Source organism: Siphateles boraxobius, unplaced genomic scaffold (genome assembly GCF_051911475.1).
Source record: "Siphateles boraxobius isolate OS27281-9 unplaced genomic scaffold, OSU_SipBor_1 50, whole genome shotgun sequence".
NCBI classification, from domain to species: Eukaryota; Metazoa; Chordata; class Actinopteri; order Cypriniformes; family Leuciscidae; genus Siphateles; species Siphateles boraxobius.
In genome coordinates this window covers 833,516-853,973 of record NW_027509142.1, presented here as the reverse complement: position 1 = coordinate 853,973, position 20,458 = coordinate 833,516, and the positions used below count along the sequence as shown (strand labels likewise).

The 20,458-nt window shown below is 44.3% G+C and overlaps 1 protein-coding gene and 1 long non-coding RNA gene across 3 annotated transcripts in view; one reads left to right on the top strand and one right to left on the bottom strand.

Moving 5' to 3' along the window:
* The window catches only part of cdh26.1 (cadherin 26, tandem duplicate 1), a 34,085-nt gene extending 19,672 nt beyond the window's left edge, over positions 1-14,413 (bottom strand). Inside the window, exons 1-7 of the mRNA XM_077204625.1 lie at positions 14,200-14,413; positions 11,038-11,091; positions 10,108-10,203; positions 8,698-8,853; positions 8,403-8,550; positions 6,678-6,853; positions 6,469-6,597 (exon numbers count right to left, since the gene is read on the bottom strand). Coding sequence (XP_077060740.1) covers positions 6,469-6,597; positions 6,678-6,853; positions 8,403-8,550; positions 8,698-8,853; positions 10,108-10,203; positions 11,038-11,091; positions 14,200-14,235 — 795 coding nt within the window. The 5' untranslated portion in view covers positions 14,236-14,413. The remainder of the gene's footprint in view (positions 1-6,468; positions 6,598-6,677; positions 6,854-8,402; positions 8,551-8,697; positions 8,854-10,107; positions 10,204-11,037; positions 11,092-14,199) is intronic.
* Positions 14,414-15,017: 604 nt separating this feature from the next.
* Positions 15,018-16,403, top strand: LOC143712682 (uncharacterized). 2 transcript variants are annotated; one of them, XR_013195047.1, is made up of 4 exons: positions 15,018-15,116; positions 15,498-15,609; positions 15,759-15,784; positions 16,116-16,403. It is a non-coding gene; the product is annotated as an uncharacterized LOC143712682 (long non-coding RNA). The 2 variants fall into 2 exon arrangements; XR_013195046.1 differs by lacking the exon at positions 15,018-15,116 and having other exon boundaries at positions 15,148-15,609.
* The last annotated feature ends 4,055 nt before the right edge of the window (positions 16,404-20,458 follow it).

Sequence of the window (20,458 nt, the reverse complement as noted above, 5' to 3'; positions counted from 1 at the left end):
CACAGAAGTAAACCAAAAGGTAATAAAGTTTTTACCAGTTTAAAGATAACTTTCTTACAGAGGAGGGAGTGTCTTCCAGGCAAATGGAAGACACTCAAAATGTGTAAACTCTGAACGCAAATCCCCATTGTTAGCAAATGTTTCCATGTGAAATAAGTTTCTGTCTCAGTCTATGTATTTAAAGAAAGAGCACAAGAGGCTCTGGGCGTTTTGTAATGAGATCGGCCCGTAATGCTGAGTGCCTTTCAGACACTAAGCATTATGTATTTCTTGAGTCAGTCACATCTTTTACTCCTTATATCTGAGCTTTTGATGTTATTGTATTGGTTATTTTAGAACTGATTAGTGTCAAATGTACTTGTTTTGTAAAGACTAAAAGGAAATTTCCGTTTAGGACAGCTAACTGCTGATTACCTCTTACCTCTGTTTAATGTAATTTTACTTTAGTTAAGTGTACGTGGGAAACCATGGCATGACCAAACCAAAGCTACTATCAGAGAAGTATATTGGTCGACTTATATCTGTGGTAGTGGTCATGACCTCTGTCTAAAGGAAACGTCTCGGGTTACGTATGTAACCCTTGTTCCCTGAGAAAGGGAACGAGACACTGCGTCGGTGACGACACTAGGGGAACGCCCTTCAGCGTAGCATGTCAGAATTTATGAATGAAACCGAATCCAATCCTATTGGCGTTGCGTGATGACGTAGCGTGTGACGGCATAAGCGGATGTGTACAAAAGCACGCCGGCACACAGAAAATGTCAGCTTTTGCTATGAAGCAAGTGCTCCAAGCAGGGTGAGGTGTGGCGAACCGACGCAGTGTCTCGTTCCCATTCTCAGGGAACAAGGGTTACATACGTAACCCGAGACGTTCCCTTTCGAGGGAACTCGAACTGCGTCGGTGACGACACTAGGGGAACGAGATACCCACTATGCCACAACGAACCCCGCTCATCCTAGTGTGAAGCTGTCTTCAGGCACAACTTAGGACAAAAGCACTCGTGCACCGGGTGTAGAGGGAAGGTCCAGACTGTAAAACCTCATGAATGTGTGCGGAGTGGCCCAGCCAGCCGCCTCACATATGTCATGTATGGAAACCCCTGAAAGGAGGGCTCTAGAGGACGCCATGCCTCTGGTGGAGTGAGCCCTCACGGCCATAGGTGAAGGCAAATTGCGCACCTGATAGGCCAGGGAAATAGTCTGAACGATCCAGTTGCTGATGGTCTGCTTAGAGGCGGGAAGTCCCTTCTTGGGAGACCCAAAACACACCAGCAACTGGTCCGACTTCCGCCATGAGGAGGACTTCTGGATGTAATACTGAAGTGCTCTGACAGGGCAGAGCAGATGAAGTCTCTCCTCATCCGCCGTCCCATGAGGCGGAGGATGAAATGCCTGCAGAACCAAAGGCCGTGCCACATTAGATGGCACCTTGGGCAAATAGCCAGGCCTGGGGTGAAGGATGGCCTTAATGTTGCCGGGAGCAAACTCCAAGCACTCATTGGAAATAGAGAGCGCCTGGAGATCTCCTACCCTCCTCAGAGAAGTAATAGCCAACAAAAAGACCACCTTAAATGAAAGGTTCCTGGCCTCAGCCGACTCCAATGGTTCGAAAGGGGCCTCGGCCAGCCCTTCGAGCACCACTGCCAGGTCCCAAGAGGGAACCCTGGTGCGAGTCGCAGGTCTCATCCTCCAGGCTCCACGGAGGAAACGTACGACCAGGTGATGCCTCCCCAGAGGACCATCACTCAGAGGAGCGTGGAAAGCCGCAATGGCAGCCACATAAACCTTGAGTGTGGACGGGGTAAGCCCGGCAGAAAAAGCGGTCTTGGAGAAACTCCAGTACAGAAGCCACTGGGCAGTTAACTGGGTCCAAATCCCACTCTCTGCACCAAATGGAAAATACATTCCACTTAAGGCCGTATAATTTCCTCGTGGAGGGAGCTCTGGAAGTGAGTATAGTTTCAACCACCTCTGCTGACAGGCCGGCTTCTAGGTACTGTGCCCCCTCAGGGGCCAGACCCACAGTTTCCACAGCTCGGGCCGAGGGTGGAGAACTGAGCCCCCCGCCTGAGACAACAGGTCTCTCCTCAGAGGGATCTGCCATGGCGGGCCTGCCAGAAGCAAGATGATGTCCGAGAACCATACTCGGGCCGGCCAAAACGGGGATACTAATAGTAGGCTGACTCCGTCCTGACGGACCCTCTCCAGAACTGCTGGGAGCAGAGCGATTGGGGGAAAGGCGTACAGACGCAGCCTCGGCCACGTCTGCACAATGGCATCCAAACCCAGCGGGGCTGGATGTGTGAGGGAGAACCACAGTGGACAGTGTGTCGTCTCTCGAGACGCAAATAGGTCCACTTCCACTGGGCCAAACCTCTCGCATATTAACTCCACCACCTCGGGGTGGAGTCTCCAATCCCCGGGCCTCAGCCCCTGCCTCGACAGCATGTCTGCTCCCTGGTTCTGGTCCCCCGGGACATACATCGCCCTGAGAGACGACAGTCTCCGCTGGGACCACAGGAGGATCTGATGCGCCAGTCTGCACAGAGGGCGCGACCTCAGACCCCCCTGATGATTTAAGTAAGATACCACCGACATATTGTCGGATCTTACTAGGACATGGCGACCATGGAGGTCTGGCAGAAAGCTCCTCAGAGCCCGGAACACCGCCAACATTTCTAGGCAATTTATGTGCCAAGAGGAATGTTGGTCCTGCCAGAGACCTCTCGTAAAACGGCCGTCCATGACCGCGCCCCAGCCCGTGAGGGAGGCGTCTGTCGAAATAGATATCCGGTGACACAACGCTCCCAGCCTGGGACCCTGGGACAAGAACCAAGGCTTCTTCCAAATTGATAGGGAACGAAGGCATCTGCGCGTAACCCTTATCAAGCGGAATGGATTTCCCCTCGGGGAAAACCCCTTGGCTCTTAACCACCACTGCAGGGCTCTCATGTGCAGCAGGCCAGAAGGTATCACGCTGGACGCTGCTGCCATTAGACCCAACACTCTCTGAAAGTGTTTGACAGTGACGGCTTGGCCTAGCTTTATCCTGGACACTGAGGTCAGGATAGACTCGATCCGAGCAGGAGACAATTGTGCCTGCATCGTGACTGAGTCCCACACCACTCCCAGGAACGTGGATCTCTGGGCTGGTGTCAACACGCTCTTCTCCGTGTTGAGTCTCAACCCCAGGCTCTGGATGTGGGCGAGGACGACATCTCGATGCCGAATCGCCAACTCTCTCGACTGTGCCAGTATTAACCAGTCGTCGATGTAATTGAGCACCCTGATGCCCTCGAGCCTCAGGGGTGCTAGAGCTGCATCCATACACTTGGTAAAGGTGCGAGGGGAGAGTGCTAGGCCGAAAGGAAGAACCCGATATTGGTAAGCTTCGCCCCCGAAAGCAAACCTTAGGAACCTCCTGTGAGATGGAAGGATGGAGATGTGGAAGTAGGCGTCTTTTAGATCTATCGTGACAAACCAATCCTCGGATTGGATTTGACTCACGATAATGGGAATAGTGAGCATTTTGAACCTGAATCTCCTTAGAGACCGATTCAGATGCCTCAGATCTAAAATTGGACGCAACCCTCCATCCTTCTTTGGAACTATGAAGTACCGGCTGTAGAACCCGGACTCTCTGACTAGTGGGGGAACACGCTCTATGGCCCCTTTTTCTAGCAGCGAGTTGACTTCCTGTCCCAACACCAGACCCTGCTCTGGCCGCACTAACGTCCAGACCACCCCGTTGAATTTTGGTGGGCGGACCTGGAACTGTAGTCTGTACCCAATTTCCACAGTGCGCAGGACCCATGGAGAAATATTCGTGAGGTTTTGCCATGCCTCTGCGAAATTCACCAAGGGAACCAGCCCCTCGGGGCTGGTGTCCAGTGTTTTGTGTAAGCCCTTGGCGGCACCCTGAAGCGGAAGACCGGCAGGGGAAAACCGACAACGACCCACAGTGTGCGAGCGCGAACGCTGTCTGACTGCAAGCCTTTGGGGCAGAGAAGACAGCGTGTGCTCGCTGGAAGCTGGCGTGTCCCGATGCGTCAGAGACGGCGGGATACTGACGCCAGCTTCCTGAGGGCACGACGAGAGAGGGGACCTCGGTCGCTCTCTCTCGGGGGGGGCGGCCCTTAGAGGTCCCACAGGAGTTAGGACCTCTTTCCCTTCGCCTTCCTGGACTGGATGACGGTCCTCAGATCCGTCCTTCCAGAAGGCTGTGGGTGAGAGCGCTGCCTAGGGTCCCAAGCTGCTTGAGGGGGACCTCTAGAAGCGACACTCCCTCTTTGGCCTTGGCGATAGGAGCTGGATGACGGCTGTGGCTGTTTTGACCCTCTAGCAGCCGACTTCCTAGACCTCGACCGGCGAGGGAGATATTGCCTAAACGCTTCACTCTGCTTCTTAGTGTCCTGAAATCTGTCGACGACAGCATTAACCGCCTCGCCGAACAGACCAGAGGTACAAATGTGTGCATCAAGAAGAAAAGCCCTGTCCTTCTCCTTGATGCCAGAGAGATTAAGCCACAGATGCCTCTCCGTGGTCACCAGAGCTGACATGGAGCGGCCGATGGCGCGGGCCGTCTCCTTGGTAACCCGGAGAGACAAGTCTGTGGCCTTACGAAGCTCGGCAATATCCTCCATAGTAGGACCCTCGCCCTGGTCCATGTCTTTTAAGAGGTCGGCCTGGTACGCCTGCAGAATGGCCATCGTGTGCAGGCTCGCACCAGCCCGACCTGCCGCCATATAGGCCCTGCCCACCAACGCAGATGTAGTGCGACATGGCTTGGAGGGCAGCGCCGGTGTCTTAAGGGACGATGCAAGATCGGGTGAAAGGTAACTGGCTAGAGCTTCCTCAACCCGAGGCATCGTCCCATAACCGTTCTCTCTAACCCCCATAATGTCACTATAGTTCAACATCGGGGGGTTAGACAGGCGCGCTGAAAAGGGCCTGTTCCAGGATTTACACAACTCATTGTGTAAATCCGGGAAGAACGGTAGAGACCGGCGTGGAGGATGTGCGCGGTGCTGCAGGAAGCGCTCGTCGAGTTTACTTCTGACTCGCTCTTCCTGCCTCTCCTGTGGCCAACTAATATGCAGTTTAGTCACAGCCCGTGTCACCACCTCCAAAAGCTCATTATAACTGGGCGCAGTTTGTGTGTGTGTGTGTGCTTCATGCAGATCCCCCTCCACGACGCTGAGCACATCTAATTCCTCAGAATCAGACAGCTGCAGCACTGGGTCTGCATCCCGAACGGGAGAAGCCGCGGAGCGGGCTCCCGAACGGGGGATAGGGGAATCTGAGCTTTCAGATGAGGATTGGGAAAGTGCCTCGGCAGTCCCAATCCCCTCTGAAAGCTCCCTTTGCGAACCCCACGATCTAAGCCGCCGCATCGCCTCGGCAGATGCGGGACCTGAACCGCGGGGAGCGCGCATCTGGCCATCCTCAGAAAATAAAGCCAGACGGGAACGCAGCACTCTCATAGAAAGAGAATCACAGTGGCCACAAGCAGCCCCCTCGAGAGCTGGTTGGGCGTGCTGCATTCCTAAACAAGCCACACACATCTCGTGTGTGTCCCCAGCCGTGATAAAGCGAGGGCACGGGAACACACAATTTTTAAACTGCTCACTCATTCTCACAATAAATCAGAACTGAGACAAACAACACCAAATAGGACAAACTGATTTCACCACAACACAGAGCGCTTGCTGAATAGCAAAAAGCTGACATTTTCTGTGTGCCGGCGTGCTTTTGTACACATCCGCTTATGCCGTCACACGCTACGTCATCACGCAACGCCAATAGGATTGGATTCGGTTTCATTCATAAATTCAGACATGCTACGCTGAAGGGCGTTCCCCTAGTGTCGTCACCGACGCAGTTCGAGTTCCCTCGAAAGGGAACTTTACTTTAATTCAAGTGTATACAACCAAGGGGGCTACACAAAAATATATTGGATTGTGTAAGCATGAATGTGAACGTCTAAGGTATTAGCAGCTTACTTCACATCTTTTACTTGCACTGATATTACAACATATTTTCTTCTTTCTGTGTAAATGCATTTCGGCTATATACTTCATATTCTTCAATCTCTTAATCTTCTGCAGAAGAAAGAATTGAATCAATGAGTTGAATTGAGAAACGTCTTGTGAAAAGTGAATCTGAGTTTCACAGCATGTGATTGGCTGTTTGCTACTGATGTCACGCTTTCATGTGCATGTGCTGCATGAATCCAGGGCCTGAGTAAACAGAAGGTTGATGACCAGTGTAATAATGGTAACAACAAAGCATGAATGGATTGGTTTGGTTTGGTTTGGTTTGGTTTTGTAAATTCGAAACTAATCCCGTAACCCTTTGTTACAGAGTTTGTTCAACTACCATCATGGTACGAGCTCCTGGTAACCCTGGTCACAGTGTTTACACTTTTTTTGGCACATCAATCTACAAAGACTGTCCAGCCTGACTCACCTTGGTAGAACTGAACTCTGGTAGGTGGGTGTTGGTATCTTTGATGTCCAGAAAAACAGTTGCAGTTGAAGACATTGCGGGTGTCCCATGATCCTTCGCTTCAACTAGCACTTTATATGTTTTTACTTTCTAAAATACAATAGACAGAAGAGATAAAAAACACTGAAAAATGCTCAAAACATGCATTTGCCTTTCTATTAGTTACTCACATCATAGTCAAAGCATCCAGTGAAGGTGAGCTGTTTGATTTTAGTGGTTCCAGGCATGTCCTTCAGGGAAATTTTTGGTAATGCAGGTTCTTGTGACACCACCCTCATGGTGAATTCGGAATTAGGAGTATCCGACTGATCATTGTCATAAGCTTGTAATACTGCTTGCAGAATACCTGTTCAAACAAGGATGATTAAACAAGAGAACATACTGTATCTATGCTAAGCATTTAAGGATAACAGTTTAGTTTCGATAACTGCTCCGTTTGAACTGGGGAGGAAGTTTTGACTTTTAAGTTATTGTCTTCAGTTGCAAATATTACAGTCAATTATTTTATCTGAAATGAAAAGATCAAGAACAATATAGAGGTCTATAAAGAAAGGTCTGAGAGAAAAAAATAAGCTGCATTCCATAACTCTAAAATTCACAACATCACTAGAGTCAACATCCAATTTCTTTACAGGCAAAGTGTGTAATTTCTGTGCTGCCAGATTTCCAGGATTAATTCCTCCCCCAAAATCACGCTGTTGGTTTAATCAGTGTTGCTGTATTGAGCTGGTCTGGATGCTCAAACAAATAGAGCAATGTTCTCTTAATGGTTACACTTTTCAGGAGTCACCTTATAATAGTTTCTTTATAAGCATTTTAACAGAAAAAATATTTGGGTAACACTTTAGGTAAGGGTACATGAATTATCATGAATTCATGTATACATTCATGCATGAATTAGCCATTAATGCATGCATTAATATCTCATGAATCATCAGGAACTAACACGAATTCAACGTTTTCATTCATGGATGAACAACACCTTATTTAAAACATTAACTAAGATGAGTACAGTACATCATCATGATTTATTACGCATGATCATGATGTTTTCTGAACTGATATAATCTGAACTGTTGATTTAACTGGTTTATACCGTTAAAGAGTAAATCAGTAAAGTTAAGATCAAAGTCCATTTGTGTCTACAGTACATTGTTGGCAAAGGCTTGAACTTTCATGTTCATATTCATGTCATTTCACAGTTTTGCCACCATTAATAGCACATTGTTCATCAGTGTTTCAAAGGACCAAGTCACCACTTTAGTTGAGGGGCCACACACATAATGAAGTCATTAAAAGATAATGTTTAGTTAATGATGACTACTGCATTTGAATGTCAACACAATTTGTGTGCTATGTGCTGTGATTGGCCAATTTTGGGGTCTGTCCATTTACCTGCAGGCTATGAAGAAGACATTAACATGCTTGGAAACTCAGATCATAATTTAGAAAAACAATTCTCACATTAAATGATATACTGTTCTAGCCTGCATGCATGAGGTAATTCTTTTAATAATTTGAAGAGTAGTCTTGCATGCGTTGATCAATGATGATTCATGTAGGCTACCATAACCGTAGCTTTATCCACAATGGATAATAAAGACCAATTTTTTTGTGAACAAAGAAAACTTCATGATCACGCGTAATAAATCATAATTCATGATGATGTAGCTACTCATCTTAGTTAATGTTTTAATTAAGGCATTGTTCATCCATGAAGTCATTAATGAAAATGTTGAATACGTGTTAGTTCCTGATGATTCATGAGATATTAATGCATGAATTAATGCCTAATTCATGCATGAACTTATACATGAATTCATGATAATTCATGTACCCTTACCGTAAAGTGTTACCAATATTTGCATATATGCAGTAATACGTGTTCTCTGGACCTTCAGGAGTGTTCTCGGGAACTGGTACACGGATAGTTTCCAGCGAGAACACAGGTTTGTTATCATTCATGTCCTTTATGTCCACGTTGAATGACAGCGTTTTGTCCACTGCTTCGCCAGTCTGCCTGTCCAGCACGTCAAAGTCCACCTACAAACGAATCAAAATGCCACTCTGAACTACATCAACATAAACTAAATCAGTCCATTCTTTGAATTCCACTGTATTATTTTGTTAGCATTAGTGTCATATCAAATCCCGCCTTGAAATCTTGCTTTGCCATAGGTGAGATCTTACATGGAAGAGGGGATTCAATTCCCGGTCGATGGACTTGTGTACGAATACAATGCCAGTATTTTCGTCAATGGAAAACAAACCAAGTGGTTCTCTTGTCACTCCATCTCCTTGGAGGCGGAACTTGAGAGAGTCGTCCGCCTTTTTGTCATTGAACATCTAGCATCAATTAAAAAAAATAAAAAATAAAAAGATGAATGTACCATTTATGATTATATATTTGTTCACTTTTTAGCCAAAACATACATTATTCTAAACAAATCGATTTTGATAACCAAGCCTATTTAAACAAACCAAATAACACAATATTACTTAAAGGAGCAGTCTGTAATATTGACAGCCAGCAGTTGAAGAGTACTGCGGTCCACATTCAAAATATTTATGAGAGTTTTTCCCTTCTTGGACTTGACGCTCACATGGGTTGTCAGATTGAGGAAATTGACACAGTTTATTTGCTGTCTTCCTTGGCTAGAATACGCTGTGTTTTCCGGCAACTGCCAACTGAGTGTTGAAATACTAATGGGTAAATTGGCTTTTAGTTCATATCTGTTAGCTTTAAGTTCACGTATTAGCATAAGGATCACTAGAAACTTCCAGCCGAGTGTGTTTGTGCTAAACTGTGCAGGAAATTGGCCCTCCAGGAGCAGGATTGTACACCCCTGCTCAAATGTTACTCCTCCTAATAGCATCAGCAAGTAGCATATTCATGTGCTGTAACTAAAGCCTGTGGGCTATCTATTTTAGGCTTGAAAATGAACAAAGACATTTGCTTTCCCAGAAGCAGTTGCAATTCATGAGGTGTTGATAGTGATCAAGGCCTCTGGGATCTGCTAATTGTCACAGCTTTAGATTACATCTGTAAACTTCTGATTGGTTAGTTTGAATGTCTCACATTTGGGTTTCAATCACATGGACAAGAAAGGAATAAAAAAAAGAGTGTAATTGTAACTAGGGCTTCTTATTTTCATCTGCATGGGTCCCCTTAGAGGGGCCTCTTCTTTTTGGCACTTCTTGTGGACTTTTCTTTTCCTCTCTACCTGAGCTCTGCTTTATATCTCTCGTTACTCTCTACACTTTCTTTCTATCTCTCTTTCTATATCTCAGGTAACATATATGCTAGATACATTTAATGGTGTAAGATACGATTTTATTCAAGTGTAACCATAACCAAAAATTGTTTTATACCCTCTTGCTGATAACGTTTCTAACGTTTAGTCATTCAGCAATCCTGCATTCAGAAGCACTGTAGTGAAACCACCATTACCCCAGACAAATATGTCCTGCCATGAAATGTCCTACCCAAACCCCCCAACATTCATGGTAGCAAATTGCTATCATCAAGAGATTTCATGAGGTCTTTACGTTTTCGTGAATCGGCCAAACTCACTGGAATCAGTGACTGTGTAAAGTTACCTGTGTTAGCTCAATGGGATAAGGTCCAGGCTTGTTCTCCTCAAGATCAATGGTGGACAGAACCCATCTTCTCTTTGAACGAATAAGAACAGCTTCCTTTGAGATAGAAAGAGATATATTGAGTGATGATCAGTTTCCTTTCTGATTTTGCATTGTAAAGCTTAATAAGTTGAGTCTACTCAAATTAATTGGGAAACTCATTCCCCCATTTTAATTCAGTAATAGTGCCTAACAAAACTTGTTTTACCAAGTTCGCCTAATGTGGTCTTCCCATTAAATTAACTTAAATATTTAAGGACAGATAACTTTGACTCAAATATAAAGAAATGCGGTCAGTGCTTAACTCAAGGAGTTCAGTGAAGTTGGCAATATATTCACATAGGCTATTCGAACTTCCCGGATCAATATTCTTGAGCTAAAGGCAAGTAGACTTAGCTAAGATGTTATAAAATATAAAATGGTATCAAACATGCTACATAATCATAAAAATGGAAACAATAAGGAAATTAAAAATACATTTAAAAACATTTAAATAAAATTCTAAATTCTATTGATGGTTGAAAATATGTTGTTGTTTTTTTTTTTTTTACAGTGCAATTACTTACAATTATTAGGAAAACATAAAGCTCAACAGATCCTGACATTGGACCCAATATGGGAAGACATTATGGATAAAGTCTGATGATTTTGTCTGATTTTCTAAATCGTCACATAGTGATGTGTCTTTTAAAATACATATTTCTAGCTGTACGTTTCTGTATACGTGTCTGTATTTATGTTACATGATGCAATACATATGTAATCTAATGTAAATGAAGTATTTTTTATGGTCTGATGACAGGTTGGAATTTGTTGTTTTAAGGGGCATGTTGTGTCAAGTCAGTGAGCTGAGACATAACTTTCGAATTCGTTTTTTTAGATTATACCTACCCGCTTTTCACGATTGCCGGCATCATTTTCGCTGGAAGTGGTCACTTCAACAAGCTGATGAATAGACAAAAAACAGGATAATACTAATTGAAAAACATACAATCAATAGTGATAGAACATCCCTCTCAACTTCTTAGAAATGATTGTTGTGTAAATATATTTACATAATACACTGTTAACATCCACTTAACCATTCTATGTCCAAAAAAATAAGTTAAATGAAGTGTAAAATGAAGTGTCTGATTCAAATGAGATTACTTTTTTCTGTTTTCTTTTAACACTGTGTCACGTTGTCTAGCTTGTTTTAAGACTGAGAATCAGGGCCAACATGAGCAACAACAATACAAAAACAACCTCATGCCAAATGCCTTACTCACATAGATAGGTGGCATTATAAATAAATGCCCACACCCAGTGCTTAACATTTATACATGGTTCAAATGTGGCTGTTGTCATAAAAAAAGCATTACCAATTTTGTTGTACATAATGTGATACAGTATGTACTTTTTTTGGGTGACTTTGACTCAGGTTAGTGTCAGGCCTATATAACGTCAATATGTGAAAAATAATATGCAGTGAGATTAGAACTGTTGCTAACAGACAATTTATGACCGTAGACATATCTGCATATGCAAAGTCAAGGGACTCCAAAACAGACTTGGATACGTATTAGGCTGTTAGCGCACTTTCACTTTCGAGGCTATAGCTTTAATCCATTATTAAATAAAAGTATTGTTTTCATGCTGCTAAGTTCTAGAAGTGACATCCACATATAAATGTGTGATTCACTCTCGAAATTGCAATTGATGTAGTGATAATAACCATAGCATGGGACAAAAATATGGCATGTCAAAATACGGGCAATGTAACAGCAGACTCATTCATTCAAATGAATTGTAAAAGTAATGACTTGTAAATAATCTTAAATGTGTCATGTACATTGCTAATCTTGTTTTGGTGGAGCATTTGGTTATACATCTGCACTTCACTAGAGAACCCGCACTAATGTCAAATACTCAGTGATTTGACCATCTCACGGCAAAATAAAAATCTGAAGTTTTAGCAAATTTGAAGCTTAAGTTCAAGTAAATGTTTATTTGTCCAACTGACATTAAAATTAAAATGTGAATTTTCAATAATTTTGTAGCTAAAGTTTGGGTAAATGTTTTTATCCATCTGATTAGTACAATTAAAATGTATGACTCTGGAAATCCATTAAAATTATCAATAGTCTAAATTGTAATTTATTTACAAAAAAACTGCAAACAACTAATGAATTGTGATTTTTATCGTAACATGTGGTTTGTTATGATGCATAAATGTCAATTTTAACAATCGAAATTAATATACAGTTCAGACAGTGATACATGTGCAACAACAATAATGAAAATAGTTCTGCTCTACTGTCTTATCATAATAGAACTTATTCGTAATCATAATATGGTAAATCTATATTGATATATCGAAGAGTATATGTTAAATATGTAGCTCTATTTGACTAATTTTATATCAAGGGTTTTTGCAACATTTACATTTAATAATTTATTAGACGCTTTTATCCAAAGCGACTCACAAATGAGGAGAGCAATAGAAGCAATTAATCTAACAATAGGACAACGATATGCAAGTGCTGTGACCCTTCCCCATTTAGACTAACACAGTATGTGTAATTTTTACGTGGAGTAGAAGAAAAAAGAAAAGAAAGTAGTAATGGATCAAGTGTTCCCGAAAAAGATGCGTCTTCAGCCATTCTCTGAAAATGGCTACGGACTCTATGTTTCTATCGCCAGAGTGGTCTTTGCCCTGAAAAACATTGAAGACCCCTCAAGATCAATGTATACCCTATTAATCTATGAAAATACTGGTAAAGCCTTCGAAAAGTTAAATATAGGTGACACAATGAGAATGGTGTTTGTTCCCACAAGACAACAACACCACTCTGCTTCCCTCAGATTAAATATTACTTACTTACTTACTTTTATTTATAAAGCAATTTACAACTGCACCTGAAGACCAAAGTGCTGTACAATCAGCAGCATAAAACAAACAACACATAAAAAAAACATGCAACTTACAAATACAGATACTAACCCAACCTCTCAAAGGCTAAAGACAGACAAGAAACAAATTTTAACACTGGTTTTAAATACATTTAAAGAAGTGATCTCTCTTAGTTCAAGAGGCAGACTATTCCAAAGTCTCTGACCCGCAACAGCAAAGGCCTGATCACCTTTTAACTTTAAATGAGATCGAGGGACAGAGAGCAATGATTTATTATGTTTATTATTTATTATGTACTATTGTGTTTATATCATCTGCTAAGGACAAACTACAAGATAGAAGTCCTTAGAAAAACGTGTGGTTGCTAATTCATAAAAACGAACCACTCATAAAAAGAATCGCACTGCCCTTACTATCTACAGTATGGAAAACACAAGGAAGCAACATCACAGGTAAACAAATCACCTGAGAACGTTATCTGTCACCATAGAAATGTCACTTGATAAGAACAACAAATTGTGTTTTATAAACGAATTAATCTGTGTTTCATACTGTACATGACTGTAATTTAGTTTCTCTTTAATATGTTTATGACACTTGCACACTTTAACTGCTGCATGCTGTACTAAAGCACGACATTCTACCGTTTGGATCACCAATATAATATTTCATACAGATCACAGTGTGAATTTCGATGCAAAATTTCTTATAGTCAGTAGAATGTCTGTTAGAGGAGCATCACTATAAAGAGTTAGGAAATATTAAGCAGACAGTCTACTAATACTCTACTGAGAGTTAGTTGACATGTAGTTACAATTTGCTAAATTACTTATAGTCATCAGATTGTTCAAAAGGGACCATCAAAATAAAGTGTTTCCAATTTCTCTTATACCTTGACTTTGCATGATATGCATGCGGTCATATTTTTAACGTCATTCCTAATCTAACATCATATTATTTATCTGGTTTATTATATGAGATTTGTAAAAGCTCCAATTAGACAGTGCTAAAAACTTTATCAATAAGAGAAGAAATAATGACTTTTAAAAAAGATTAAGTTAAGTCCAGTAGTCACCATTATCAAACAAAACGATTAAGTATGATGTTCATCATTTGTTACAGGCGATTATGATGATTAAAGTTGACGCAGGTTTACTCACTGCAAGTAGAAACAGGAACAAGGTGCCCTTGGTCATGCTGTACTCCTTCTAGCTGGCGCTCTGGAAATGTCAGATATGCACCTGTGGCAATCACATTTACTTGGATTAAGTGTAAAACGAGACAGCCATCACACACCTTTTGTGTGCGTTTGTGCTATTTAGAGCGTATATGGGGATGTTCGTGTGTTAATGTGTGTGTGTAAACAGGTTCTTTGAATACTATGAGTCATCTGCCAACACAAAAGCCCCTGGGGCAGAAGTCTGGGAGTGGCTATTCTGTAGAAAACAGCCAGTGAGGTTTCACCTCTAGGCCTATATTACTTTCAGTCAAAAGATGTCAAACAGGCTGCTCGGCTTGCCATCTGCCAAGAGAAAATAAGCAGTACTTTTGGAGGTAAGCCACTGTTTAAATGTGTGTGCAGATCAACTCATTGAACTCAATATACAGTAATAAAAAACTGATAAAAGATTAAAAAATAAGATTAAACAAAATGATTGCACAGCTGCCCTGTATCGTGTACACATGCTGCGTCTCAATTCACTTACTTTTACTTCACCCTAAAAGTATGTACTCTTTTTGTGAAAAAAAAGTAGATACTTTGAGTATGTAGCAAAAGAGCACACAAGCTTTGGGACATACTATCACGTCATATAATTGCGTATTTAACGGTTGCTCTCGGTCGCATCCTGTACCAGTAAACCGGCCCGTCAATCATCTTCTCACAGTTAAGATCCTCCACATTGTGTTGAAAACTTTAAGTTTAATGGATTAAAATTTTATTTTTGTGTACTGACTACGCCCCTTCCCCCCACCCGCCACACACACACACACGTGACGCACGCACACACAGTTAGCTGTTGCAAGCAACGCCATTTTCTCGTGGTTGAAAGTGCATTGCGAATTCCTTGAGCTGTTGGTGAGTAGTTAGAAAGCAAATGTTTTACCAAATGTTTAGTAATTTTTTTTTGACTTTTTTCACTGGTCCCGCTTGAATACCTGACAGGCGAATTTAGCAGACATAGTTTCGTCTGTTCATTTGGTTTTTTTCTCTCTCTCCATCAAAATTATGTTTGTGAATAATGTTTTAAACCATTTGGGACAAAATTAGGCCCTAAACATTTTTACCCGCGTGCGGAGAACACGATCCCGCTCGATCTCCTGACGAATTTATCTGAATTTTTTCGTCTATTTATTGTTTTGAGTTTTATTTTTATTTTTTTATTTTTTTGAGGGGCTGTTTCTGAGCAATAACATGCTTTAAACAGGTCGTGACATTTTCACCTGTTAACTACGCTAGGTGGTTTTCTCACTCACCCACGGCGGTCCCATTTTAATCCCTGCATGTTCAACACAGATACAACGAGGTTTCCATCGAAGTGAGACATGACGACCACAGTTTACTAAATCTGGTGAGTGAATTTAAGCTAACGTTAGATAAAACTTTAATTTTGATACAGCCATTGTTTTAAATGGAATAAGTTGCCGTTGATTAAAATGTTATACATTAAAAAACGGATGGAGGCCTTCTAACGATAAACTATCTTGTTTATTGTTGCAGATGTCGGGAAGAAATGCTTTGGAAGTGTAAGTATTGTCCTGTTAACTGTGAAAAAATATCACAGCTATTTACACATTTTAGACTCAAACATATAACTTATGCTAGAACTGAGCCATTTCCTTCTTTACATCATTAATGCATAAGTGAACTTTTAAGGCATTGAATGATTTAAAAGTACATAGACATTTAAATCATTCAATGCCTTAAAAGTTCACTTATCCCAATTTTACACCAAATCATCTGATCAATAGCCAAGTGCAGATGTACCATTCAAGTTTAGCTGTCTGTTGTGTGGGTTTGATTAGTATTGTTCTTTGCTGAGTATTGTTTGCTATGTTTTATTTGACCTTTATTAAGGTTTATTATGAGTTCAACAGAGTGGTGGGAAAAATCTCAGAGAACTTCTTGATGCACTTGATCATTACTCTGCAAATCTGATGGAAATCTTCAGGAAGAAAGGCCCCGCTGGCCAGCTTTTGGCTGACCTTTTAGACCTTTCAGACAAAGGTGGGTTTACTTGTCTACATCAGTCTACCCCCTCTTTTTCCTATTGTAATTTCTCTCCTTTCTTGTCATCTCTTCTATTTATTTATTCTTTTCTTGTCTCTACTCTTTCCTCTGGACTTCTCTTCTTTCTTTTTCTTTCCATTCTTAAATCTCTTACTAAATTTTTTTTCTGAGAACATTTTTTTTCTGTCCTTTCCACTTTTCTTGTTTCATCTTTTTTCCTTTACCCCTCAGTTCTCTCCGTTTTCTCTCCTCTCTCCTTTCCTGTTTGACAACTTGTGTTGCCCTGTTCTTAAATTCCCAAAATCTGATAAATATCTTGTTAATATTAGTTAACTCTAATACTTAGAGAATACACATATGACCCGGAGGGATGCATATGGAGAACACTGGGGTGTCCAGCCGCAGGTGGAATATTTCAACGCCAGGGGTGGCAAGGTAGCTTGCCAAGGGAAGACACATGCTCAGAGAGGCTTACAGTGGAATACACATGTGGGGGTCGCTCAGAGGAGGGACGATGCACACAGGAGGCACCTAGCCGACGCGCAGGCAATAGACACTGGCGCCGACGTCAGGAGTCCTGGAGGAACTCAGGGCTTTCGGGGAAGCTCACCTGAGGAGAATATCGCAGGTATCCAGTCCGTGGAGTTGAATGGCGAGCAAGCGAAGACACCTGAGCGGGTCCAGTACTAGCTTGTTGAAGCGAGTACATGAGAGGACACTGGCTCCACACGGAGATTGTAGAATCTGGCGAATGTGTTCGGTGTCGCCCAGCCTGCAGCTCTGCAGCTGTCTGTTAGTGAGGCGCCATGCGCTAGAGCCCAAGAAGACGCCACACTCCGGTGGAGGGCACGGTCGACCTTGCTGTTGGAATGCCAAAGCAATGGCGTCCACTATCCAGTGAGACAACCTATGCTTGGAGAGAGCCTTTCCCTTCAGCTTCCCACCATAACAGAAAAGAGCTGGTCTGAGGTCCTGAAACACTGCGTTCTGTCTACATAGGTGCGGAGAGCACGTACTGGACAGAGCAGTGCCAAGGCTGGGACTGCCTCCTCCAGGGGCAGCGCTTGCAGGTTCACCACCTGGTCCCGAAAAGGAGTGGTAGGAACCTTGGGCATATATCCAGGCCAGGGTCTCAGGATGACGTGAGAGTAAGCCAGCCTCGAATTCCAGGCACGCTTCGTCAAACGGAGAATGCGTGCAGATCCCCTACCCTCTTGATGGAGGCCAGTGCAACCAGGAGCGCTGTCTTCATTGACAGGAACTTATTATTTTTTTTTTTAGCTCCACTGATTGCAGAGCCTCAAAGGGAGCACTCTGCAGGGCAGTTAACACCACTGAGAGGTCCCAAGAGGGAACGAGAGGAGGGCGAGGAGGATTCAGTCTCCTCGCTCCTCTCCGGAACCTGACGATTCAAGTCGTGCTTTCCCAAGGACTTACCTTCAACAAAGTCGTGCTGTGCGGCAATGGCGGCGACATAGACATTTAGAGTGGAGGGAGACAGTCTTCGCTCCAACCCATTTTGTAGGAAGGAAAGCACGACACTGATCGAACATCTCCGGGGGTCTTCTCGGTGATAAGAGCACCATTTGACGAAGAGGATCCACTTCAACGCATAGGCATGTCTCGTGGACAATGCTCTAGTGGAAGTGATGGTAGCCACCACCGGTGGTGGTAGGGTACTCAAACCTGCCTCGACCCGTCCAGGAGCCACACGTGGAGGTTCCAAAGATCGGGACGAGGGTGCCATAGGGTGCCCCGTCCCTGAGAAAGGAGGTCCTTCCTCAGAGGGATCGGCCAGGGAGGTGCTGTTGCGAGGAGTACTAGTTCGGAGAACCAGGTCCGGGTGGGCCAGTGTGGCGCAACCAGAATGACCTGTTCCTCGTCCTCCCTGACCTTGCGCAAGGTCTGCGCAAGAAGGCTCACTGGGGGAAACGCATATACTGATATGCGCGCCCCCTGACAGCAAACCGTAGGTACGGTCTGAGTCGAAGGAGAACGGAGACATAAAAGTAGGCGTCCTTCAGTTCGATCGCTGCAAACCAATCCTGTGGCCGCACACATACGGAAATGCGTTTGGCCAGGAGCATCTTGAACGGCAGCCTGTGAAGGGGCGGTTCAGATTGGCCATAACCCACCGGATTTCTCCGGGACAATGAGGTAGGGGCTGTAAAACCCGTACCTCATTTCAGCTGGAGGGCCAGTCTCGATCGTACCCTTCACCAGTAGGGTAGCAACCTCCGCTCTCATGATAGGGGCATAGCCACCGACCATATTGGAGCGGACTCCCCAGAGGCGGGGAGGAGACTGAGCAAACTGAATCGCATAGCCAAGCCGGTGGTCCACGTGACCCAGCGGAACAGATTGGGAAGCTCTATTCAGTTTCCCAACAACTGTGCCAGCGGAGTCATGCAAACCACAGACGTCCCCACGGTGGTGCAGCGAAGCGGAATGACCGGCCCAGACGTGGACGGCATAGCGGCCTGGTGTGGGGGCACAGGCATAACCACACCCTGACAGAGGAGGCCAGGGAAGGACCAGCATTCTGCGGGGGGCCTGCTCTGCCAGGGGTCTGGCGACAGAGGGGGATGAGAGCGGTACGGTCCGGGGATTGCACACACTGTCATCCGGCTCTGATACAGAGGGGGGCGAGGGGTGCACGGCTCGGGGGCGGCGCACCGTGTCGTCCGAGAACTTTGTGTACTCAGAGACGGGAGAGTCAGTTCTTTCTGAGAATAAGGATTTTTCCCCGGCCCTCCACCAGAGAAAGGAGTGGCCCTGCTACCAGCTCCTGGAAAGAACTGAGTCCCATCTCTGAGCCGCCCGTCTCAAGAGCGGGGGGCGGGGCTGGAGAGGGCGGATGCGTCCCACTGCGGCCTCCAGAACCAGCCCGGGTGAACGGACAGGGTGGGAGCCTTCAGCGGTGGGCAGACTGAGGGATCTGAGTGGACGGCGGGGCGTTGGGACAGAATATGTCTCAGTCTGCTCATGGGCGGTTGAGAACTGTTGTACAGCCCTCAACCGCACCGCCGAAGGGCCGACCTGGGATATGAGGGTGTCGAGCAGACGGGTCCGCCGGACATCCTGCACATCGGACAGGTTAAGCCACAGGCTTGAATGGTGGACATCACCTGACCCAGGGAGCATGCGGCCACTTTCGTCGCTCGGTGAGCAAGGTCAGTGGCGGCGCGCAGCTCGATGAAGAGCCCTTGGTCAGTCCTACCCTTCTGCATGTCCATGAGCACCTGGGCCAGGTAGACCAGCAGAATGGCCATGGCATCAGAATCAGAATCAGAATCAGAATCAGAAAGAGCTTTATTGCCAAGTGTGCTTGCACACACAAGGAATTTGTTTTGGTACTGAGGCTTCCAGTGGACATATACAAATACAACATGAAACATAATACTACAAATTATAAGAATAAAAAATAAAAATATAAATATATGAGAATAAAACTATCACAGTTGGGTTTAGTCAGAATAGACATTTTCAGATTTACAGATTATGAACCTATTTACAGTGTTTTGAATATTATAAATAAATAAATGTACATATAAGTATCACCTGAGTTGTGGGATATTGCACTAAACAGTGGGAGTATTGCACTTACAGGCATATGCCTTGGGAGGAGTGTTAACTGTTCAGGAGGGAAATGGCCTGTGGGAAGAAACTGTTCCTGTGCCGAGATGTTCTTGTGGCCAGTGATCTGAGTCTCCGTCTTGACGGTAACAGTTCAAACAGGTGGTGTCCAGGGTGAGTGGAGTCTGTGATGATTTTACCTGCTCTCTTCCTCACTCTGGAAGAGTACAGGTCCTGGAGGTTTGGCAGGGGGGCACCAATAATCCTCTCCGCAGTCCGGACTGTCCGTTGTAGTCTCCTGATGTCTGATTTGGTAGCTGAACCAAACCAGACAGTGATGGAAGCGCACAAGACAGACTCAATGACGGCTGAGTAGAACTGAATCAGCAGATCCTGTGGCAGGTTGAACTTCCTCAGCTGGCGAAGGAAGTACAGTCTCTGCTGGGCCTTTTTCACAGTGGAGTCAATGTGATTGTCCCACTTCAGGTCCTGAGAGATGATAGTGCCCAGGAACCTGAATGACTCCACTGCTTCCACAGTGCTGTTCATGATGGTGAGTGGGGGGAGTGCTGAACTGTTCCTCCTGAAGTCCACGATCATCTCCACTGTTTTGA